General features: G+C 43.0%; 1 protein-coding gene across 1 annotated transcript in view; it reads left to right on the top strand.

The window, feature by feature from the left end:
* The window catches only part of LOC121277930 (glutamate receptor ionotropic, kainate 2-like), a 538,995-nt gene that overhangs the window by 254,995 nt on the left and 257,762 nt on the right, over positions 1–26,238 (top strand). Inside the window, exons 4-6 of the mRNA XM_041187800.1 lie at positions 13,940–14,121; positions 22,483–22,536; positions 23,256–23,429. Of these exons, the coding sequence (XP_041043734.1) occupies positions 13,940–14,121; positions 22,483–22,536; positions 23,256–23,429 (410 nt within the window). The remainder of the gene's footprint in view (positions 1–13,939; positions 14,122–22,482; positions 22,537–23,255; positions 23,430–26,238) is intronic.

Genomic DNA, 26,238 nt, shown 5'->3' with positions numbered 1-26,238 from the left:
CAGCCACCTTCCTACCTCCACCCCAACTAAGTCATGGACGGTAAGGCCTGTGGCTGACTCTCCTGGCCCGCTTCCAATTAAGGCCCTTAAGTGGGTTATTAATGGCCACTTAAGGGCCTCTTTGCACTGCCACTGGTATTAACCCAACTGCAGGTGGGCCTGTTGACATGCGGCGGGCATGACAAGCAAACCTCTGCAGGCTGCTTGTCATCTCCCAGAGAGAGGGGCCTCCTTAAAAGATATTTAGTGCTTGATTGAGGGATCTGGCATTGGGAAAAGGTGGCTGCTGTTTCTGCTGACCCCCCCTACACATCTCTACCCTGCAACTCCCACCTTGTGAAACCCATCCAGGCCATTACTTACCTGTGGCCTGTGTTGAGCCTCGATCTTGGGCCTCCAGTAGGTATCATTCCTGCAGCAGCCACCACCTCCCCTGTGGCGCTGCTCAACAAAAGAACTGCTAGCCTCTGATTGGTCAGCAGCTCTTGGTAGGTGGAACTTACAAAAAGGAATGAAACCAGACAGATCAACTGGTGTCGATCCGGGTTCTGGAAATGGCAATGGAAAAGTCAGCCCCATCAACCCAGCAAAGTCCTCCTTACTAACATCTGGAGGCTTGTGCCAAAATTGGAAGAGCTGTCCCACAGACTAGTCAAACAACAGTCTGACATACTCATACTCACAGAATCATATCTTACAGATAATGTCCCAAACGCCATCATCTCCATCCCTGGTATCTCCTGTCCCACCAATAGGACAGACCCACCAGAGGTGGCTGCACAGTGGTATGCAATCAGGCAATAGTTGCCATGTGAGTTTTCAACATTAACTGGATGCAATGAAGTCTCATGGCATCAGGTCAAACATGGGCAAGGAAACCTCCTGCTGATTACCACAGACCACCCTCCCTCAGCTGATGAATCAGTGCCCCTCCATGTTGATCACGACTTGGAGGAAGCACTAAGGGTGGCAAGGGCGGAGAATGTACTCTGGGTGGGACTTCAATGTCCATAACCAAGAGTGGCTCATTAGCACCAATACTGACCGAGCTGGCCGAGTCCTTAAGGACATAGCTGCTAGACTGGATCTGCGGCAGGTGGTGAGGGAACCAAAAAGAGAGAAAAACCTACATGACCTCATCCTCACAAACCTGCCTGCCGTAGACACATCTGTCCATGACAGTATCGGTAGGAGTGACCACCGCACAGTCCTTGTGGAGACAAAGTCCTGCCTTCACATTCAGGATACCCTCCATTATGTTGTGAGGCACTACCACCGTGCTAAATGGGATAGATTTTGAACAGATCCAGCAACTCAAAACTGGGCATCCAAGAGGCGCTATGCGGCATCAGCAGTAGCAGAATTGTACTTGAACACAATCTGTAAACTTGTGGCTCGTATATCCCTCAGTCTACCATTAGCATCAAGCCACAGGATCAATCCTGGTTTAATGAAGAGTGCAGGAGGGCATGTCAGGAGCAGCAACAGGCATACCTAAAAATGAGGTGTCAACACAGGAGTACTTGTATGTCAAACATTGAAAGCAGCAAAGGATAGACAGAGCCCATAACCACTGGATCAGATCTAAGTTCTGCAGTCCTGCCACATCCAGTCATGAATGGTGGTGGACATCAAACAACTAACCAGAGGAAGAGGCTCCATAAATATCCCCACCCTCAGTGATGGGGGAGCCCAATACATCAATGCAAAAGATAAGGCTAACAATCTTCAGCCAGAAGTGCCAAGTTGATGACGCATCTTGGCCTCCTCCTGAGGTCCCCAGCTTCACAGGTGCCAGTGTTCAGCCAATTCGATTCACTGAACATGATATCAAGAAATGGTTGAAGGCACTGGATGCCACAAAGGCCATGGGCCATGGGACAACATCGCAGCAATAGTATTGAAGACTTGTGTTCCAGAACTTGCCAGGCTCCTAGCCCAGCTGTTCCAGTGCAGCTAAAACACTGGCATCTACCTAGCTATGTGGAGAATTGCCCAGGTATGTCCTGTACACAAAAAGCAGGACGAATCCAACCCAGCCAATTACTGCCCCATGAGTCTACTCACCATCATCAGTGAAGTGATGGAAGGGGTCATCAACTGTGCTATCTAGCAGCAGTTACTCAGCAATAACCTGCTCACTGACACTCAGTTTGGGTTCCACCAGGGCCCCTCAGCTCCTGACCTCAATGCAGCCTTAGTCCAAATATGGACATAAATGCTGAACTCAAGAGATGTGGTGAGAGTGACTGCCCTTGACATCAAAGCAGCGTTTGACCGAGTGTGGCATCAAGGAGCCTTGCAAAACTGGGGTCAGCAGGAATCAGGGGGAAAACTATCCGCTTTTTGGAGTGATACCTAGCATAAAGGAAGATGATGTGGTTGTTGGAGGTCAATTATCTCAATGTCACTGCAGGTATCCCTCATAGTGGTGTCTTTGGCCCAATGTTCTTCAGCTGCTTCATCACTGACCTTTCCTCCATCATAAGGTCAGAAGTGGGGATGGTCGCTGATGAACACACAATGGTCAGCACCTTTTGCGACTCCTCTGATACTGAGTAACTCCGTGCCCATATGCAACAAGACCTGGACAACATTCAGGTTTGGGCTGATAAGTGGCAAGTAACAATTGTGCCACACAAGTGCCAGGAAATTACCATCTCCAACAAGGGTGACAGCACATTCGATGGTATTACCATCACTGAATCCCCCACAATCAACATCCTCTGGTCACCATTGACCAGAAACTGAACTGGACTAGCCATATAAATACTGTTGCTACAAGAGCAGGTCGAAGGCTGGGAATTCTGTAGAGAGTAACTCACCTCATGACTCCCCAAAGCATGTCCAGCATTTACAAGGCACAAGTCAAGAATGCGTCGGAATACTCTCCGCTTGCTTGGATGAGTGCAGCTCCAACAACACTCAAGCTGCCGACACCATCCAGGACAAAGCAGCCCACTTGATTGGCACCCTATCCACCACCTTCAACATCCACTCCCTCCATCACTGACATGCAGTAGCAGCAGTGTGTACCATCTACAAGATGCACTGAAGCAAATCACTGAGGCTCATTCGACACCACTTTCAAAACCCATAATCTGTACCACCTAGAAAGACAAGGACAGCAGATACATAAGAACACCATGAGCTGGAAGTTTCCCTCCAAGCCACACACCATCATGGTTTGGAAATATAAGGTCATTCCTTCACTGTTGCTAGGTCAAAGTCCTGGAACTCCCTTCCTAACAGCACTGTGGGTGAACTTACACCACATGGACTGCAGCGGTTCAAGAAGGTAGCTCACTACCACCTTTTCAAGGGCAATTAGGGAAAGACAATAAATGTTGGTTTCACCAGCAATGCCCACATCCTGCGAAGGACTAAAAAAAACTCCGCCCATGGGGTCTTGATCACAGGGAAATGTCCCCTGGTGGCCTCGCCACTGCCTGATTGGTTTGTAATTTGGTGGGCCTGATCCAAAGGAGGCACCGTAGGTCTCTCGCCAGCTCTCCAGCTGGAGGCAAGACCCCCATCACCTCCAAAAGCTTCTGCCCTTTGTGTCTTTGAAGTGTTGCAATCAACAGTGGTTAAAGACAAACATTTGCCCAATAAGCCGATCAGGGGACATTTTTCTTTCCAAACTGAATGTTGTTCATATAATAGAAAGAGTTCTTCTCATTGCTTTTTCTAGGGGAGCTTGAAATCCTTCTAAAAATGTTGCAGACTGAGATAATCTTCCCACTGTGTTTAATGGCTGGAAATAATCTTCCTCTCCTGTAAAGAAATATAGATAAGAAGGTAGATAGCATTTTGTTTTTTCACAAGTTAACATAATGGGTTTTACTATCTTATGACAAAGGCTTGAGGTCAAGTTCAGTCAAAACAAAGCCCACGGGGTTTGTTTCTACTTTATTTTTTGTCCATGAAGTATGCTCTTTCCACATGTTTGATATTTTTCTTCAGTTGCTTGGCTGAACACTTTCTGTTTGAGAGTGTGTTTGCATGGCCTACTCCCAGGCCATGCTGGGGACTTCTTCAAATGCATCCTATAAATAGCTGTTATACGGTGTCAGATGTTGCCCAGGCATTCACCCTTCACTCCACTTTTCATTACTCTTCAGCCAAGCCCTGCTTGCTGCCTTAGAAGTAGACTGATACTTGAAATTTGTGTCACCCATGCAAACTGGTGCTGAATGCTAATGCAGTTAGATCAGCACCACTTCATTGTTTCTGAAACAATTTTAACTTATCATTTCCTTTTTATCTAAAAGGTCCTTGTACATTCTTTGCCTTGACACTCCAAATAGATTATTTTATTTACTAATGGCTGCTTAGGTTTTTCCTGATAATCTAGATTATTATCCTCTGCATATCACTGAACAAAATACCTCCCTCGCACAATAGACAAATATCCTTAAGAGCTGGGGCACTGCATGGCTCCTCTCGAATAAATTGAGTGTTCCCTGTGATTTTCTATCCCACCATTAATATCTAGTTCACAGCTGGCTGTGTGAATACTGTAATTAGCAGCTTTTAGTCACTTTAATTACAATTTTATACTGTTACCAAGTTGCAGCTTTTGCCTAATCAAAACTCATGCTAATGTTGTGGATGTGAGATGCCTGTTTTTCCCAAAATGAATTTTATTATTACACATTGTATATGCTCTGCTGCCTTAATTTTAAGATGGAACAAAAGGAAAATTAGCTCAGATTTTGGTAGATTTATATTGTGCAGGTCTCTGCACATAGCATTCATCATTGAGTGTAGTGCTGGGCTCCAATTAAAGAACTGGATTATGTTGTTATGGTTGTGGTTTCACGTTCAATTTCATTTTCTGGCATGATCCAATGTTCAAATAACAATGTAAGTATGATGTGGGTTTTGCACTGCACATTTCAGAGGAACTTATGACCTGCATTGTCAGATGGAGCCATGGTAAGGCTAGAATTGTCCTGAATCCATGTGCAATGGATTCCAATATAAATGGAGCATTAAATTTACTGTCGAGAAAGGAAAATGTTTAGATAGAAAGAAGGATTTGGCAGACTGAGACAATGATAGAGCAAGAACAGTCCACAGGGATCTAACTAATAGGCTAGCTTGCACTATTTGTTCCAGGCATTAAACGCGCATATTTTTGTAGAACTGCGAAGGCTTTTTCACATAGAAGGGATTGAACTATGTCTACCCAATAAAGTCTAGCTTCATTCCAGTATCCCAAGGAACTAGGTTAAGAACTCATTATTATAACCTCATGAAAATCAGCAAAGTGATTCTTTGCATCAATGTTTCTCCCATCAAACTTTTCTTTTTCTTTTTATTCATTCAAGAGAGGTGGGCTTTGCTGGCTAGACCAGCATTTATTGCCCATCCCTAATTGCCTTTGAGAATGTGATGGTGAGCTGCCTTCTTGAACTGCTGCAGTCCATATGGTGTAGGTACATTCGCAGTGCTGTTAGGGAGGGAGTTCCAGGATTTTGACCCAACGACAGTGAAGGAACGGTGATATATTTCCAAGTCAGGATGGTAAGTAGCTTGGAGGGGAACTTCCAGCTGGTGGTGTTCCCATGTATCTGCTGCCCTTGTCCTTCTAGATGGTAATGATCGTGGGTTTGGAAGGTGTTGTCTAAAGGGCCTTGGTGAGTTTCTACAGTGCATCTTGTAGGTGGTACACACTGCTGCTACTGTGCGTTGGTGGTGGAGGAAGTGAATGTTTGTGATGGCGTGCCAATCAAGAGGCTACTTTATTCTGGATGGTGTAGAGCTTTTTGAATGTTGTTGGAACTGCACTCACCTAGGCAAGTGGAGAGTATTCTATCACACTCCTGACTTGTGTCTTGTAGATGGTGGACAGGCTTCGGGAAGTCAGGAGGTGAGTTACTCGCTGCAAGATTCCTAGCTTCTGACCTGCTCTTGTAGCCATCATATTTATATAGCTAGTCCAGTTCAGTTTTTGGTCAATGTTGATAGTGGGGGTTCAGTGATGGTAATGCCATTAAATGTCAAGGGTCGATGGTTAGATTGTCTCTTGTTGGAGATGGTCATTCCCTAGCACTTGTGTGGCATGAATGTTACTTGCCACTTGTCAGCCCAAGCCTGGAAATTGTCCAGATCTTGCTATATTTGGACATGGACTGCTTCAGTACCTGAGGAGTCGCGAATGGTGCTGAACATTGTGCAATCATCAACAAATTTCCCCACTTCTGACCTTATGATGGAAGGATGGTCATTGATGAAGCAGCTGAAGGTGGTTGCGCCTAGGACACTACCCAGAGGGACTCTTGCAGTGATATCCTGGAGCTGAGATGACTGACCTCCAACAACCACAACCATCTTCCTTTGTGCTAGGTATGACTCTAACCAGTGGAGAGTTCTCCATCTGATCCCCATTGACTCCAGTTTTGCTAGGACTCCTTGATGCCACACTCGGTCAAATGCGGCCTTGATGTCAAGGGCAGTCACCCTCATCTCACCTCAGGAGCTCAGCATTTTTGTCCATGTTTGAACCAAGGCTGTAGTGAAGTCAGGAGCTAAGTGGCCCAAACTGAGCATCTGTGAGCAGGTTATTGCTAAGCAAGTGCCTCTTGATTGCACTGTTGATGACCTCTTCCATCATTTTACTGATGATCAAGAGTAGAGTGATGGGATGGTATTGACCGGGTTGGATTTGTCCTGGTTTTTATGTACAGGGCATACCTGGACAATTTTCCACATAACCGGGTAGATGCCAGTGGTGCAGCTGTACTGGGACAGCTTGGCTAAGGGCGCGGCAAGTTCTGCAGCACAAGTCTTCAGTATTATTGCTGGAATATTGTCAGGGCCCATAGCCTTTGCATTATCCAGTGCCTTCAGACATTTCTTGATATCATGTGCAGTGAAATGAATTGGCTGAAGACTGGCATCTGTGATGCTGGGGACCTCTGGAGGAGCTGAGATGGATCATCCACTTGGCACTTCTGGCTGAAGATTGTAGCAAGTACTTCAGCCTTATCTCTTACATTGATGCGCTGGGCTCCCCCAGCATTGAGGATGAGGATATTTGTGGAACCTCCTCCTCCAGTGAGTTGTTTAATTGTCCACCACCATTTATGACTGGTTATGGTAGGGCTGCAGAACTTAGATCTAATCCACTGGTTGTGGAATCGCTTCGCTCTATTACTTGCTGCTTATGCTGTTTGGCACACAAGTAGTCCTGTATTGTAGCTTCACCAGGTTGACAGCTCATTCTTCGGTATGCCTGGTGCTGCTCCTGGCGTGCCCTCCTGCATTCTTCATTTCTGCTGATATCAATTCAGCTTCAATCACAACAAGAAAACAGTACACAGTTAGAGATGGAGAACTCATCCAATGATTGTGTGCTTCCCAAAGGTTTGCTGCACCTCAGTTGATCATTTTCGAACCATAAGCTTAGTTCGAAAGGAAAAAGCAAGGGGAAGAAAGATGAAAAGAGGAAATAATTTGATACTTTACAGAAAGGTTTTATTTTTGAGGTTGTTGGTGATTCATGAGCTGACATTACTGGAATTCGTTCTGATTTACATATAAACATCTGGACCTTGTATCTATCTTAGCAAAAGTGTGTTTTATCACTAGGATTTTACAAGAACATAATTTGTTCTTCTAAGGTTTGTTTGTAATTTTGGACACTATTCTGTTGCATGACTTTGCTGTTCTTATTATAATCATGTTTAATAAAGTAGGAGATTGTTACACTTCTTTAAACATTACTTTTTTGAATTAAATAAGGGAAAACAAACAAATATTATAATTTGTGCTGGTTTGAACTGATGAAAAACAATTTGTCTCACACAGATTTTACCCTACAGCATTGAATCATTTATGTAGCGGACTAACACTAATGAACAATGCAAAGCCTGATAGTTCTAATGAGAAAAAAGCAGGTTGAAAAATCTTCTGCTTAGAAACAGACAGTTTGAAATTGAATTTTGTGTAATTAGTGTTACAGTTGTAATAATAGAAATGGAAGCACTAGAAAAGCACAGCAGGTCAATCAACATCTGAAAGAGGAATGAAGTTTTAATGTCTTAGACATGACCTTTTATTGGATGGTTCTGATAAATGGCAGCATGAAATGTCAACTTCAGCTTTCTCTTTCAGAGGCTGATTGACTTACTGTGCAAATCCTGCATATTCTTTCTGTTAGAAGTTTACATAGGAACATAGGTGTAGGAGCAGGCCATTCAGCCCCGAGTCACTTGACCATTCAATTAAACCATAGTTGATCTGTAACTTAACTCCATTTATTTCCAGCATGCACAATTTTTATTTTTATTTCTCATCTAAGTCCTTTGTTGTATGCTAATATTATACAGGAGACATATAGTTCTCGAAGGAAGTATTGGTGTTAATACATTCAGGATATGAAAAGGAGTCCTTTAGCGAGGGTAAATAGGTGAAGGAAAAAGGTAATTGCCTCTGGGAGACAGAAAGATTCCGTAGAGCCCCTCAAAGATGGTCAGTGCTTTCCAGAATCATAACAATCCAAAAGATTCTTCTTAGTATTGGGGATATCGTCTGTTCAATTGCAACATTTAAATTAATATCATTTCCGTTTTGAAAATATCATTTGTGTGCCAGGATAACAAAATATTCTGTGTAGGAGTTGACTGAGCAATAATTATACAATGAATCATGAGTCAATTTAATTCTTTTCATGTGGCAAAGTATTATTGTGGAAAAATTGCTAGCAGACTAAGTGAAGCAGTCAAACAAAATTTAATCACTGGAAATGAAACAGGCAAAGCCCCTAATTTAAAATTTACTTCCATGGTCCCTAAATAGGAAGTGAAGTTTGCATCTCAGTTTTGCTTACAGTACAAATAGTGATCTATTTCTTACATATCCTTATTTAATTAAAGTGTATTTTACCTGTCTTGCAATGTGGCTTCTGGTGATAGCTGCAGAGACTCAAAGGGATAGAGTGAAGCATGAGAAATTTCTGATATCCTAATGAATTTTTAAGCATACAAATTAAAGAATGGGTGTGCATATTCGAAGCTGATAGGATTATTTGAGTCAGACTGAAGTGACATTTTGACAAGGTGTTTCCCCACTTCAATGTTTAACATAACTGACAGCATTTTGAGTTGAGAATCATGAGCTCCTTTGTACCGATGGAAGAACTCTAAAAGACTTATAGTAATTTCATTGACCTGATGGTCATCAAAATTGTGACTGGGACTTAGGTGGCTATTGTCTAGCAGTAATAAAGATGCTTCTAGCATACACAATGAAATGCCAGAAATAGTTAATTTTTTGTGCCCAGGAACTGAATTTTTAATCATCCAACAGGATGAATTTCTTTCCCCATTGAAGGTGATCTTTTACAGATGGGAGGAAGATAAGAGCAATTTCTTTATGGGCTGCTCATCCAACTTTTAGTACTAGAGACTCAGGCCTGAATTTTCATAAAGACAGAAGGGCTCTGTGCCTTAGCCAAAATGGCGAGGGAGCCCCAATTCCGGAAGTCCTGCCCCGAACCTGGCACCCACCACTTTCGCTGGAGGGGAGGGGGGGTGGTAGGGAGTACATGGGCAGGTTGCACTTTGCGCTTCTATGGTTCACGGAGGCATCTGCACATGTAAAAGCATAGCTGCCTTCAAAGAGAAGCAGTTTTTGTTACTGGGATGTCCAAAACACAAATCGTGGGCTTTAGACATTGGAGGAAAAGTTCTAAAGCTGCTAGAATTATTTGGAGAGGTGAGGCACCTTTTTGGAGAGGTCCAGGTACCCCTTTGGGAGAGGTCAGGTGCCCTTTGGGAAAGGTCAGGTACCTCTTTGAGATTATTAACAGTAGGCATGAATATACGTAAAAAGTGGATAAGTTTGGTAGAACTGTAAATCTGTCAAGTCATTTAAATCCCCAGGTCCTTTTTTTTTGAAAAAGACATCCAAACTGCAGTTGAAAAAAAAGGTGCTTCTTTTTTCACTTTCTAAGGGCTATCATTGTAGTATTAACCCTGCTTGACTGCTTCCACAGTCTAACTTTATCATGGGTGGGTGGGTGGGTGTGTTGGTGGGGGGGGGGGGGGGGTGCATGCTATAAGTTCACAGTTTGATTGACAGGTTATAAAGAGATTGTCTTTGATGTGGGGCTATAAGTGCCAATGTTTGTTTTATACAGGATTAGGTACTTGAAGGGAATGTTTGCTTTTATAAGTGATTAAGTGCTTGAAGGGATTTAAATGCTATTAATTAGAGTTTTTAAAAAATCTGCAATAGACACTTAGAACATTGGTTTTTTTATTCTCACTATGACTTTTAAGGTTTGTCCACAGTGGCTGCTGGGTGAGTTGGCATAGAGGGCGAATGGGCAAACGGTGGTGGGTAGGGGTCATGGGTTGGCGTGAATTAGCACTAAGTTGGTTAAGAGGCTATAAAGGGCCACGGGGATGAGTGGGGGCATGGGTGGACTTAAAGAGTATGAGGCGCCATAGGGGTGGGTGGGTGAGTTAGGTGGAATGGACTGGCATGGATGGGACATGGGGAGTGTGTGGGTGGTGAGGGGATATGAGGGATGAGAGCTAGAGGACTTTTTTTTAATTGTTTTTATTGTTGAAGTCCCAGAGGACTGAGATGGGCATTTTAACCAGCCTGCTTGGCACCCAGCAACCTTTGTGGCTGCCTCCAAACTCTTTCCAGGGTTGGCAGGTCCAACTCCTGTTGGTACCCACCTCCCTGGAATGAAAATCCGAAGATTCGAGGCACTTTCTCCAGAGTTGGGTTCGCAGAGTTTGGAATTTCCCTGACTCAGGAGCGAAAATTCAGTCCTCAATCTTTTGTTTTGAGGGAATATGAGTGTGGCACAATTATAGGGCATTTTTCTTTTTCTTCTTATGAGCAACTTGAAGCAATTGCAGATATGTGTTGGTACATTATCGGTTCCTAAATTTGAGTATTAAATTGTTTATAAGGTTGTCACAGTTACTTAGAGACACTCTTACCCCCCATCAGTTCATGCAAACATTCGTCCTCCTTGGTTTTGGCTTGCAGTCTTCTCCCTCTCCCATTTCCACTTCCATTTGAGCTGTAACTCTTTGCTGCCCAGTTTGTACTGGCAGCCTTCAATACCAAACTCTCTGTAGATCTTGCTGGCATTCATACAGTTTGTGCACCTGACCATTCTTAACCTTAGTGTTGTATATGACACCATGATGAGCTTCTGACTGCATATCTGCTCTATCACTAGGTCCTTCTACTGCCACTTCCATAACATTGCTTGCTCAGCTCATCCGTGTATTTGTTATCTCTAAACTTGATTAATCAAATGCTCTCCTGTCCGGCCTCTGTCCTCCCACTTTATATAAGATTTAGCCCCCCCAAATTCTACTGCCTTGTACCCTAACTCGTAGCACTCCACCCCATGTAAATCCATCACCCTTGTGCTTGTTGTCCTACATTGGCTTCTGATCCGGCAACACACAATTTTAAATTTCTCGTCCTTGTTTTCAAATCTCTCTATGACTTTGCCCCTTCCTGTCTCTAATCTGGGGGAGGCAATGGCGTAGTGGTATTGTTGCTGGATTAGTAATCCAGAGACCCAGGGTAATGTTCTGGTTTTGAATCCTGCCATGGCAGGTGGTGGAATTTGCCGATTGTTGTGAAAACTTGGTTTACTGATGCCTTTTAGGGAAGAAAATCTGCTGTGCTTACCTGGTTTGGCCTACATGTGACTCCAGGCCCACAGCAATGTGGTTGACTCTTAAAAATGCCCTCTGAACAAGGGCAATTAGGGATGGGCAATAAATGCTGGCCCAGCCACTGACACCCACGTCCTGTAAAAGAATAATTTAAAAAAAATCTCCTCCCTTCCTGACAACCCTTCAAGGCCTGCTCACCTCCAATTCTGGTTTATTGTGCATCCCTGATAATATTGCTCCACCATTGTTAGCCATGCCTTCAGGTGTCCAGGCCCAAAGCCTTGGAAATTCTTCGCTAAAATTCTCAGTCTCCCTCTGTTTTTAAAATGCTCTTTGATTAAGATTCTGGTCACCTATTCTAATAACTCCTTGTGTGGCTTAGTATCAAATAGTGTTGGATGAAGTGCCTGTGAAGTGTTTTGTGACATTTTGCTATGTTAAAGGTGCTATATAAATTTATTGGTGTGCGTGGCTATTTGACTGCAAAGGGCTTCACTGCCATGCTTACTCACTCGATGTCCACATATGTTCTAATCAATGGTTGGCGAATGGTAATCAGGAGCAGGTGGTGTTTTTTTCCCTGCTCCTAAACTGTGGACGTTGAAGCCCGTTGCAGTGTTTTGCTGATATTAGCTAACTGATTGTCAATCAAAGCCAGGGACCTTCTTAGTTTGTATAGTTCAGCCAACCACTGAATAAACTGGCTGAGAGTCTGGGGAGGATAGATCGCCAATAGCTACATGAAGCATATTCTGATGCTTTGCTAAAGCAACTTTGCAGACGTATGAAAGATTTCCAAAGTTGCCACTCTCCTTCCCCCCCGCCACTTTCTCTGCAGCCCCGAGTTAAAATATGTTTTCATGCCACTGTGTTAATCAATACAATGAATAGTACTGTAGCTGCGTTGACCAATGTACCCTGAGACAGTTGTCAAATAAAATCTTTTATCCCTTACAGGAATTTCCTCAAGCAACCAATGATCAGTCCTTACAGATAAAAACCTGAGAATACAATTATATTTGCTTTGTAAACTAATGTATCTCACCCAGTGATTGTGGCTTATTAAGTGATTCAATGAAACTCCTTTGTCTTTATAACTATAGTCTTAAGGCTACAGGCATACATAGGCAGAATAACGCTGCAGCTTATCTGTTAACTGTATGCCAACATTTCAGACTTAAATTAGATTGTTCTTTCTATAATTTACCCTTTACTAAGTGATTCTAATATTTAACACAATCCAGTGATGTGTGGTTTAAAGAGCAGAGTTGATGCTTTTCACTACAGTTTTTAAAAATTCATTTTTATTGAGAAAGCAAGGTGAAGGGCCAGGACATCGCATGACTGAGGATCAATAACTAATATACTATGCTGCAGGAAGAGTGCACAAACATTAAATAGAAAGATGCTGGAGGATTGACTGGTGCACTGTGTCTTAACTCTATACTATCACCTCTGAGGCCTAGGTTTTAATCAATTCCAGACTCTATGGTCAACAACCTCAATCCAGCTTCTAATGCATGTGAATCCACATCATAAATCTGAATTAGCTTTAACACAAATTAATAGCCAAGCGCTCAATTTTGCTCAGGTGGACATCAGGGTGTTTGATTTGGGAATTTTTTCAAAAAATCATAATGATTCGGCAGAGAGCTGCTTCCCTCAATTTGGAGATAGGTGCCTGTTGGGAGCTTCACTCTGCTTACTGGGAGATATCTAACATGGAAGTGCTTGATTCTGACACTGAATCTGAAAACTAGTAAAGAGTTCCATTTTCTCACATTGGTAACCCACAACTTAAACAGCGCTAAAATTCAGCAAAGCTACAGAATTAAAAAAAAAGCCATGTTATGATAGGGAAAGCCTCAAGTGTAATTGTAAATTTATTTGTCCTACAGAATTAATTAAGTGCAGTTTATCTGCGTCATTCATTGCCACGGTAATAGTCATTAAAGATTAATGTATTTCAGTTGACATGTCAGTCAGTGGAAGGTGATGCAGTTCAGCAAGTGGCCTTTGACACATGCAGGATATGAAAGTGTGCACTGGCATATGGGATATTTAATTGCTACATTGGCATACATGTCACACATGGGCACAGAGTGATACATCAGTTCTCCTTAAAAGAAGATTCATATGCTTCATTGTATTTTTGTGTAATGTGCAGCGAAGTGAGTAAATGCCAATTAATTTTCTTACTCTGTGACAGGATAAATTTCCCCCACAAGGTCAGACATCTTATGTTGTGTTTGCATTTTTTTCATCTTCTCAAGGCCTGATTCGGTTACAAGAGCTCATTAAAGCTCCATCTCGGTACAGTATCCGCTTAAAAATTCGGCAGCTTCCAGCAGACACAAAGGATTCCAAGCCTTTGCTGAAAGAAATGAAAAGGAACAAGGAATTCCACGTAATATTTGACTGTGGTCATGAGATGGCAGCAGGCATCTTGAAGCAGGTGACTATTCCTAAGGACATAGCAAAACTGTGGTGTATTCTAATCAAATGTAGTGACTACAGCCTTTATTTGTGTACCTTTTATATGATATTTAAAATTCCATGTAAGCTGTTTTAAGAAAACTATTCTACATTCTCTTTTCTCCTCAATATTGACTATTCAGAATTTGTTGGGGTGCAGCTATCCTTTTTTGGAACTGGTAAATTTGTTTTTTCCTAATAATTCTGCCACTATAAATCTGAGCAAGTTAGAAGGTTTGCAATGAACTGTTGATGGATTTTATTCACCTTGAATTTTGTGTAGCATGTGTACCTGTATACTTAGGCAACAGTGGGCCACACAAATCTTCAGTGGCAAGTTTACATTATTCCTGGTTTGCTCCCACCTTCTTGTATACACACGCATGCACACATGCACACGCACACACACGCACACACACATAAAGGGTAAGGCCTATTGAAAGCATTTCAGTCATTTTGGGGAGAATAATGGTGGTTGGGAGGCAAGCTGATGGGTGGAATGGGGTGCAGTGGCGTTTGTTTCTTGTTGTTACCATTGTGTGTCTCTTCTGTTGCTGAAGCTGCAGAGTTTATAGACAAAAATACCTCAAAAATACATAGGTTAGTTTTAGTCTTCTGCAAGTAAAGGCAGAAATGCCTCGGGGCTATTATTGCTTGACCAGGGTTACTTTTTTGCTCGAAAATCAGCAAAACAAAGCCCATGTATGAGCATTGTTGGGAATTCCATCATATTTCCAACCAAGTAATTTTGGCAAAGCAGAAGCATCCTCAAGGAATTCCTTACCTTTGTTGAATGCAATGGATCACTGATTTCATTAGATCTAATCTACCTAAATGAACCCCTTTATGTTTTGATCGATATTTAATTGTTTTAATCTCACAATAAATGAGCAGAACAATTGCATTTTCATATTATTTAATCATTTATTTTATTCCAAAATGGGATGTGAGTATCACTGACATAGGTATGTGAAGAGAAAAGGATTCTTGAAGACAAATGTAGGTCCCTTACAGTCAGAAACAGGGGAATTTATAATGGGGAACAAAGAAATGGCTGACCAACTAAATACATACTTTGGTTCTGTCTTCAAAAAAGAGGACACTAATAACATACCAGAAATATTGGGGAACACAGGGTTTAGTGAGACAGAGGAACTGAAAGAAATCAGGATTAGTAGGGAAATGGTGTCGGGGAAATTGATGGATTGAAGACCGATAAATCCCCGAGGCCTGATAATTTACATCCCACAGTACTTAAGGAAGTGGCCCTAGAAATACAGGATGTATTGGTGGTCATCTTCTGAGATTCTATAGACTCTGGAACAGTTCCTACAGATTGGAGGGTAGCTAATGTAACCCCGCTATTTAAAAAGGGAGGCAGAGAGAAAACAGGGAATTATAGACCAGTCAGCCTGACGTCAGTAGTGGGGAAAATTCTAGAGTCTATTATAAAAGAGTTAATAGCTGAGCACGTGGAAAACAGTGGCAGAATTGGACAAAGTCAGCAGGGATTTATGAAAGGAAAATCATGCTTGACAAATCTACTGGAATTTTTCAAGGATGTAACAAGTAGAATTGATAAGGGGGAGTCAGTGGATGTGGTTTATTTGGACTTTCAGAAGGCTGTCGACAAAGTCCCACATAAGAGATTGGCGTGTAAAATTAATGCGCATGGGAATGGGGGTAGTGTATTGAGATGGATAGAAAACTGGTTGACGGACAGGAAACAAAGTGTAGGAAAAAACAGGTCTTTTTCCAAATGGCAGGCAGTGACTAGTGAGGTACCGCAGGGATCGATGCTGGGTCCTCAGTTATTCACAATATATATTAATGATTTAGATGAGGGAATTAAATGTAATATATCCAAATTTGCAGATAACACAAAGCTGGGTGGGAGGGTGAGTTGCGAGGAGGATGCAGAGATGCTTCAGTGTGATTTAGACAAGCTGAGTGAGCAGGCAAATGCATGGCAAGTGCAGTATAATGTGGATAAATGTGAGGTTATCCCTTTTGGTAGCAAAAATAGGAAGGCAGATTATTACCTGAATGGTTATAAATTGAGAGAGGGGAATGTGCAACAAGACCTGGGTGTCCATGTATACCAGTCGCTGAAGGTAAGCATGCAGGTGCAGCAGGTGGTAAAGAAGACAAATGATATGTTGGCCTTCATAGCCATAAGATTCGAGTACAGGAACAGGGATGTCTTGCTGCAATTGTACAGGGCCTTGGTGAGACCATACCTGGAATATTGTGCGCAGTTTTGGTCTCCTTATCTGAGGAAGGATGTACTTGCTGTAGAGGGAGTACAGCGAAGGTTTACCCGACTGATTCCTGGGATGGTGGGACTGACATTGAGGAGAGATTGAGTCGATTAGGATTATATTTGCTGGAGTTCAGAAGAATGAGGGGGGATCTCATAGAAACCTATAAAATTCTAACAACACTAGACAGGGTAGATGCAGGAAGGATGTTCCCAATGGTGGGGGAGTCCAGAACCAGGGGTCACAGAGGATACGGGGTGGACCATTTAGGACTGAGCTGAGGAAAAATTTCTTCACCCAGAGAGTGGTGAGCCTGTGGAATTTGTTACCACAGAAAGTAGTTGAGACCAAAACATTGTATGTTTTCAAGAAGGAGTTAGATATAACTCTTGGGGCGAAAGGGATCAAAGGGTTTGGGGAGAAAGCGGGAGCAGACTATTGAGTTGGATGATCAGCCATGATCATAATGAATGGCGGAGCAGGCTCAAAGGGCCGAATGGCCTACTCCTACTCCTAGTTTCTATGTTTCTATGAAAGGTGCTGGTTAGCCACCTTCTTGAACCACTGTACTCCGTCTGGTGTAGGACACTTTAAGTGCTGTTAGGGAGGGAGTTCCAGGATTTTGACCCAGCAACAATGAAGGAACGATGATGTCGTTCCAAGTTAGGATGACGTGTGGCTTGGAGGGGAATTTGCAGGTGGTGGTGTCCTATGCATCTGCTGCCCTTGTCCTTCTAGGTGGTAGAGGACACAGGTTTGGAAGACGCTGTTGAAAGAAGTTTGGTGAGTTGCTGCAGTGCATCTTGTAAATAGTACACACTGCAGCCACTGTGTGTCAGCAATAGAGGAAATGAATGGTTAAGGTAGTGAATGGGTTACAAACAAGTGGGCTGCTTTGTCCTGAATGTTGTGGAGCCTCTTGAGTGTTGCACTGGAGCTGCACTCATCCAGACAAGTAGGGAGTATTCCATCACACTCTTGACTTGTTCCTTGTAGATAATGGACAGGCTTTGGGGAGTCAGGAGGTGAGTTACTTGCCATAGGATTCCTAGCCTCTGTCCTGCTGTTGTAGCCACAGTATTTATATGGCTAGTCTAATTAAGTTTCTGGTCAATACTAACCCCCCAGGATGTTTATAGCGAGGGATTCAGCGATGGTAATGCTGTTGAACATCAAGGGGAGATGGCCAGATTCACTCTTGTTGGTGATGGCTCTTGCCTGCACTTATGTGGTGCGAATGTTACTTGCCACTTATTGGCCCAGTCTGAGGTTACAGACTGTGGTTGAATACAATTCTGGTGCTACTGATGGCCGCAGTGCCTCATGGATGTCCAGTTTTGAGCTGCTAGATCTGTTCGAAATCTCTCCCATTTAGCACGGTGGGAATGCCAGGCAACATGATGGAGAATATCCTCAATGTGAAGATGGAACTTTATCTCCATAAGACAGGTAATTCCTATCAATACGGTCATGGATCTGCAACAGGTAGATTGTCACAGGTGAAGACGAGGTCATGTACTTACTGTAGATTTAATATTTCAGTGGTGTAGTTTTAAGTTAAAAGTTTTATTAGCTTGGGCAAAAGCTGTCTGGCCATGTAATGTGGTTACTTTTACATAGACCTGTACATCCCCTTCCCCTATCACCCAAATCCCCACAACACCTCAAACTCTCATGTAAGGTAATGGGCAGAATTTAAAGTAATGACCTGGGTTCAGCCCACCATTTAGAGAACCACTGGGAAACCTGCATCGCTCTTGGATTGGCCAGCAACAGGTTCTCACCAGGATTCACTGTCCGAGGGCGAAATCCCACCTGCTGAGAGCTGCCGGTCAGTCAGAGGCTGGTAGCTCTCCATTGTCGACAACGCTACTGGGAGCAATGGTTACTTCCTGTAACACACCCAGGGAGAGGCCTAGGTTCGCAGAGGGACCCAGGCCACAGTTAGTGAGGCCAGGTTAGGGATCACAGGGAGGGGGTCACAGAAAGGTGGGGAGGGCAGGGGTGTTGGAGGCAAGGGCAGGACTGTGGCTTTCAGTGCCACCCACTGCCTGATGTTGGTTCCCTCGATCAGGCACAAAGTGACTTTGAAAGAGGAACCGCTCCCTCCAGAGAGGCACTGGAAAGCCGTGCCACTTACATGTAACCCCTGAGCTACCATTAAATTACTGTCAATTGGCCCAATAGTGAGCCTAGTGATAACCCGCCACAAGCAGGCGTATTTCCCCCACAGGTCTATTCCCACATCCAACTTAAATACGGGAGGTTTCCCTGTTGCCAGGAGACAGGCAAGTGGCCTCTCTCACAATTAAATAAGTCTGGCCGCCATGTTTCCTGCCATGATGGGCTGCATAAAATCCAGCTCAATGTTTAATTTGGAACACAACCATGAGCAAAAAGAAATACAAAATGTGAACAGGGTAACTTGAATGTCAGTGTAGGATTCAGTTACATAACTTGCTTTGTTTCAGCACTTTGTCACTGGCTGCAAAGAGACTGCTTGGGGGATGTGTCTTTGAAATCATGCAGGACCTCAGTCACATAAAGAGACTGAAGACACTGTGGGTGTTCTCTTTAGAACAAAGGTGGTTAGAGGGAAATTGCACTCATGGAGGTTTTTGTAGAATAAATAAGGAATGGTTGTTTCCTACAGCTGAAGAATCAATAACCAGAGGTCATAGATTTAACGTAATAGGCAAACAAACCAGAGGTGAGATTAGCAGAATTTTTTTAATGAACTGAGTTGTTAAGAAATGGAACATACTGCCTCAACGGTGGAGGAAGCAGATTCAAAAATAACTTTCAAATGGGAACGGAATAATTGCTTGAAAGGAAAAATTTACAGGGCTAGGCGGAAAGGGTAGGGGAATGGTACTAATTGGTACAAACATAATGGGGCAAATGCACTCCCTCTGTGCTGTATCATTCTATGATTCTATAATTGTAGGATCATGGAGCAACCTGCAATACAGATCCCTAGATTCTATTCTATTTAGCAGCAAAGTGAATTCCAAGTACAATGCCTAATTGTGAACGATCCTGACTGTAGCATCATCCCAATATCACTTAACAAGTAGTGATAAATTTTTTATGATTAATTTTAATGTTGTTAGTATTGTTATGATCCAAACTGATGTTACTACTGGACAAGTCAGATCTCAGAGTGAAACCTGGCTTGGTTGATCCTAACTGCTTCTTTAGAAACTGTGGAGGAAAGTTACTGAACAAATTCACAGGAGTCTGCTGATGGACTTTTAACACAAAGAATAAAATATTTATTAAAACAAGAAAAATGAAATATTTTACACAAGATGAAAAGTTTGGAAATATCTCAATGTAAATACAATTAAATGATTCAATTTCGCAATATTCCTTTACCCATCAATATCTTTACAGACATATAAACCAGTGAAAGGTTACCACTGGCTTGATACAAAGGCTCCTTGCTTGTAACTGGCACACGTGCAAACAATCTCCTTCCAATGGAGTTTTGAGCATTCATTCAATGCTACTCACCAACTCATATTTCTCCCCGAGATGCCCAAAACTGTTCTTTAAACTCACTGGTTCAGTTGCCACACTGCTAAACTGATCACATTACCGAGTCTTATAACTGACTATTCAGTTAACTACTGTCCCACTAGCCTTATAATTTTCTCTTCCTTGAGAGCTGACAATCCCTGTCTTCACTTTCTCACTGAACTCTTTCATGGGCAGGATTTTTAGCTTGGCATGCGGGTGTCTGCCTCACCCACTCGAGCATAAAATAGCGCGTGATGACGTTGGGCAAACGTCCCAATGTCATCGTGTGCTCGCACGATATTTCGGTCGACGGACGTATGCAAAAGTCAGAAGCACACTTGCCAACAATTAAGAGGGCAGGTAAGCTCATTAAAGTTCCAAATGACTCTGATTTTTCGTGGTCCGTCCAACCTTACGGTTGTGGACGGGCGAATCTGCCAGGCAGATTTTGCATTTTTGATGAAACTTCATCCAAGGGTGGGATGAGGTGTCTGTTATTGGATAAAACCTATAAAAATGTTTGGACAGGATGTTCATCATCTATATGTTCAGGTGACTGATTGTGGACACTTTTTTCTGGATTTTAGAGTCTTTGCTTAATGCTTTTAAATTCTTCAGCTCCCTGAGGCAGTTCTCTGCCTTCAGGGAGCTTTTATTCCGCGCTACCCTGTGCCGTGCTTACGTCAGTGCCTGTCCTCCTCCCACCCCCCCCACCCCGGCAGCACTGAGCATTTCAGCGCGCATTTCACACTGGCTGGCCATTAATTGGCCAGGCCAGCATGAAATCATGGTCGGGGGCCGATCGCACGTGCCCACTGAACTAAAAATCCTGCCCTATGTCTTTTTCTGTGTCTCTGTGTCACTTGACCGCTGTCGCTGGTCAACAGCCCAGTTTTTTCACTTTCTGGTTTTGTTCCCTGAAATCACTGAACTTCGAACCCCTTTTTAACCCCTCTCCTTAACTTCAGGGGTTGCAAAACCTCAATAAAAATGTATATATATTTTACACCCAAAAGACTGACCTTTCAGCCACAGGTCCACCCAAACCTCGAGGCAACAAGACTCATAAAAAACCCCGAATGAAACTGGAACCACCTTTCCTTTCTTAACACAAAAATACATATATATTCAACATAAGAATTATACATTGTTCCTAACAATACTGTCTATTTCTATTGATTTTTAAATGTATGTAACGCCATTGGAGAAACAGACTGGAATGCTGTCTTAAGCTTAAATGAAGTTGACTAAATCTTGTCCTTTTCTCTACGTGACAAAATATATAGTGATGTAACAGAAAGTTATATTCTAAAATAAAAGCAAAGTATTGTGGATGCTGGAAATCAGAATTATAAACAGAAAGCAGGTCTGGCAGTGTTTGTGGAGAGAGAAAAACAGAGCGTTTTGAGTTGAATCTGACTATTCTATAGACCTGCTGAATATTTCAAGCATTTTCTGTGTTTATTTTACATTCTGAAGACTTGTTGCTCCAGAGAAGTATGGTTGATTATAGCACGTACTTGAAAAAAGGAAATCAATAGCTTTTTCTCTCCATTTCTTTTTCTGCATAAGGACGCTAGAAGTGCACAAAAATTGTCGGTGTTTGAAAAAGGAAGGGACCTGAAATTTTGGGATTGAACCATTCTTGAAAATGGACGAACGTTCGGAATGTTTGGCAATCTTTCCCTTTCGAATGCTGTGCAGTTCCAGCAGTTTCTGTTTTTATTTCAGATTCCCAGTACTGCTGCTTTGCCTTTTCAGCTCCATTGTTTTGATTGTAAGGAGCAAATGATCTCCATACTTGTGACATCCAATGCAAGGCCATCTCATTCTGCATCACTGGTTAGAGCATGCAAACCAGTCCTTTACTGACATATCTGGCATAAATAGAATGATACCTGGTGTGACAGATGGGAATCAGTATCAACAGAGATATCATTCCTTTAGCACACTTCAGTGGTCATATCCTTTCAACATGGGGAAAAAAACCCAAAGGATATGTAGATGCTTCTGCTCCTGTAAGGGAGGAGTGGACACCTTTATTAAAGATGCTTATTTTTCTGATAATCCGTTTCCAGCTGTATTAATACAACTGTACCAGGCTACCAATCTTAGATACATCAAGGAATATTTTTAAATTGAAAGATAAAAAGAGAAATAATTGCATTCTATAAAGCTGCCTGATTCCACTGGTTCATTGAAGGTTTTACTTTTGGGGTTATGCATATGAATTTTAGCAGGAACTTGAAGCTTTGCCTAACTAGTATAATATCACCGCAGTTTGCATGCAATTTCTCAATTGCACTCCTTAAACTTTATTATTTATAACTGCATCAGAGACTCACTCCTTAATGGTATGGAGTACCTTAGTGACTGAATACAAATCAGACTTCCACTGCTTTTAGCACCTGATTGACCAGCTGCTGTTATTTTTAACATTATGTGTTCTAATTTTATTCAAGTCATAAAACTTAATCTCCGATGCATTGTACTGTAGATTTCTCATAATTATGTGGGCAACTGCCACAGCTTGACCTGCCCATTCATTTCTTTCTCAGGCTTTGTCGATGGGAATGATGACTGAATATTATCATTATATTTTCACCACCTTGGTAAGCAGTTGAACAATTTATTGTTATTTTATGATATGTAAGGATGTTGCTCATGGATGAACAGCTGACATGTTTGTACCTTATTCTCCTTCAATTCCCCAAGTTAATGCACTGGTTAAGTGCCTGTCAGGAGCCTGGATAACACCGTTTTGGCCTCTTATGCTGCACATTGAGTTAAAGATTATACTTGTATTGTCCAGACGTAACTCATTCTTTCTTAGTCAATCAAAACTGTGAAATTCCTTACCTGCCTTCATTTTACCTTCCTCCCAGAATCTACAGGCTTTTAAAGCTCACATTTTGTGTCACTTAAAAATTTGCCTCATCTGCTGCCCTACTCTTTGGAACCTAGCTGATGTTTTCCCCTTCATTGAGGTTTCTTAGTCTAGAAACAGCTTCATCCATAGTGTGCAACTGAGGGCTTTTTCCAAAAATTTGACATTTACATTGTAAAAAATGTTACGCCCTTCAACAGTGCCAGGTTTAACACTGAATTAATTGTTTGTTGACAGTAAAACACTGCACCAGATTAGAATCATATATGCAAGATGGCGTAGCATTCACCAGCCTTAGTTAGAGGCACAAAGGCATTTATGGACAGGGATGCTGCAATGGTCAGCATATTCCATTGACCATAGTCCTATACTGCACAAAATTTTTGAAGATTCTTAATTCAGAATATACAACAACTTGTGTTGATACTAGGAAATTTCTTTCAGGACATCTTTGCCCTGGACTTGGAGCCCTATCGCTACAGTGGAGTGAACATGACAGGGTTCCAGATTCTCAACACTGAGAACAGCCAAGTGGCCTCCATAATCGAAAAATGGTCAATGGAAAGATTACAAGCACCCCCCAAACCAGGCTCGGGTTTGCTGGACGGGTTTATGACGGTATGAAGAAAGATTACAAAAGGCCCTGCAGGCCATCACATTGCAAAATGTCAGAGTTTTATTCAAGCTTAAAAATGATGTCACAACTATAATATGAAACTATATTCGCAGTCCTATCATAAATGTCAACTGACAGAAGGGGAAATTAGTATTTTTTTAGGTGGCTTTATATTATGTGAAGTAAACTTCACGGATTCCATAAACCAGATTTCATTGATCTCCTAAGTTATAGCAGTTGGAAAGCTGATATAAGTTTCCTTTATCTTTCTCAAGTAATTTGTTGGTTTTATCTTTTCTGAGTACATAAATGAAGTACAAGATAAGGTCAGACAGCTATTGAAGGTTTTCTTTCTAATGTGTTAGCTTTGTGATAATGATATCCAATTATATTCTGAATATTAAATGTTTTAATTTCCTCCCCTTTTCTTAGTAGATGATTCTTTATCATGGGAAATCTTCCAGGCTCACTCAACTGCAGTGGGAAGCTTGGTGGGTGGGGGAAACTTAGTTTACAACTGCAAATAAGTGGCATGCACCTAGCAAGGTTGACTTCTTCCTGGACATTGAAGTGAGTAGTTGCTGCTTTGTCCTTCTTGGGGATCACTCAGAAATGTCAGCCTCTTGGAAGCTCAAGCTGCATGAAGGCTGGACAGGAGAGGCAGGATCAGTGGGGAAGGGTGGAACAGAGCTTGGACATTGTAGGCAGGCTAAGCGGGGAGCAGAGGCCGGGCAAGGGAGGTAGGGTCAGTGGAGAAGGGTGGGAGGGCTGTCTGGCAAAGGAAGCCAGACTGTCTTGGGCTTGTTTAGGAGGGTAAGCATGTTGCACATCTCGTGGTCCATCAAGGTCTGGAGCTGCCGTACATCCTTTGCTGATTGGTATCTGCTGCTTTCCGAGGCAGGAATGAAGGGAGGGAGGGAGTAAGGGAAGGAGGTGGATGCCTCCAAGCATCACGGGTAGTGGATAACAGCTGAGGCCTGGCTCCAAACATCCATCCTCCTGGTTAAATGGTCATGGCTGACAAGGGCTTATGTGGTATGTCTTTCTATGATGCCAAGGCAATGTTCTCGCTACAGAGTCTTGAGGATAATGGAAGCAAACTGAATAGTGTCCAAGGGAGGGCTCACACAAATACCTGTCATCATCCTGGTCAATGCACAGCGTCTCCATGCACAATTAGGATGATTAGGAGGAACACTCATCTCTGGTCCTCCAGGATGTCCTTCACCTGGAAGGGGTGGGTTGGGGATGTCATGTCTGGACGGAAGCCAGGCACAAGGCTTAGCATTGGCTTTGAGGCTTCGAGATGGACACTAAAAGCAAAGGATTTGTTCACTGGATGGATCACTGCAACTTCTTCACAGATCCACTGTGGCATAGATAATGCAGGCTCCAGGCAACTCTGCCTTTCTACTGGCTCTCCTCCAGATGAGGAGGAAGCAGCGCAGGTTAGCCCAGGGCCAGGATGACCAACAGCCTGAGCAGCAGGAAGCACTAGGGTTTCAGGATGCTGGTGACCGGGGGTCAGTATGAAGGCAAGCATTGGCCCGAACTTGGGTATTTCGTATATCTGTAGCTAACTACAGATGAGCAAAAGGAAATGGCGGAGACACCTTAGGATGTCCCGGAATGTGGTTGCTTACATATGCCAGCTTATCCGTGAAGACCTGTGTCCATAAGGACTTAGATGCAATCCCGTACTGGTGGCATTAAAACCCCTAAACTTCTTTCCCAGTGGCTCCTTCCAGGGCTCCGCTTGGGACCTGTGCAGCCTTTCCCAGTCAATGATACATAAGTGCATCCATGTGGTGACAGATGCCCTCTTCAGGAGAACGTAGCAATTTGTCAAATTCTGCTTGGATCCCGAGAACCAAGCACCCAGACCATTAGGGTTTGCAGCAACTGTATGTCTCCCACAAGTGTAAGGGGCGATTGACAGCACAGATGTGGCGTTGAGACCTCCCTGGCATTAGCAAGTCACATTGAACATGCAGCGTATATGTGAACACACCAGACAAATCCTGCATGTTTGTGCTCGCTTCCCAGGGAACTCTCACGTTGCCTACACCCTGACCCATTCCCAGGTGCCACAAATTTTTGAAGGACCTCGGCAATTGCAGGGCTGGCTCCTTGGGAACAAGAGATACCCCTAGAAGACCAGACTAATGACGCGTGTTCGCCATCTGCAGAGTGCTGTCAAGGAGAGCTACAATGTCGCACACACCCCCACAAGGGCTACCAGTGAGCAGAGAACGTGCTTCCTATAGATGAGGTTTAGATATTTGGTCTGTTCAGGAAGGGCTCTCCAATGCTCCCTCAGAGAGTGTCCCAGATCATCCTTATTTGTCTCACCCTTCATAAACTCACGCAACAAATGGGGGATGTTTTGGCTTAAGAGACATGGTGCAACAAGATGTCTCCTCCATCAATGAGGACAGGGAAGGGGGTGGTGATGATAAGGGCCAGTATGTCATGGAGGCAGATGCAGAAGCCTTTGCAAGGTTACAACGCAGCAGACAGACCCGTGACAATCTAATAGTTAACAAATTCCAGGCAGAGTAAGCTGTAGCTACTTATCCTTTGCTGTTTGGTTTCTGTCCTCTGCTGGCTGGCCTTTTTTTGTAGCTCCTTTTTTGTGATCCACATTATACTTTGCTCTCATATACTTTGATTTATGACTGCTGAATTAAATTGCTGTACTTAATGTCAGCCCCGCTGGTGGTCTGCATGTGCCAAACTGTGCTTATATACAGGCCTCTTGCACCCAACGCGCATATCAGAACCTGCACAGCACTCCGTTCTCCTGTGACC

Source organism: Carcharodon carcharias, chromosome 5 (assembly GCF_017639515.1).
Source record: "Carcharodon carcharias isolate sCarCar2 chromosome 5, sCarCar2.pri, whole genome shotgun sequence".
Classification (NCBI taxonomy): Eukaryota; Metazoa; Chordata; class Chondrichthyes; order Lamniformes; family Lamnidae; genus Carcharodon; species Carcharodon carcharias.
The sequence above is the reverse complement of the archived record's forward strand: the minus strand, read 5'-3'. Positions and strand labels throughout refer to the sequence as shown.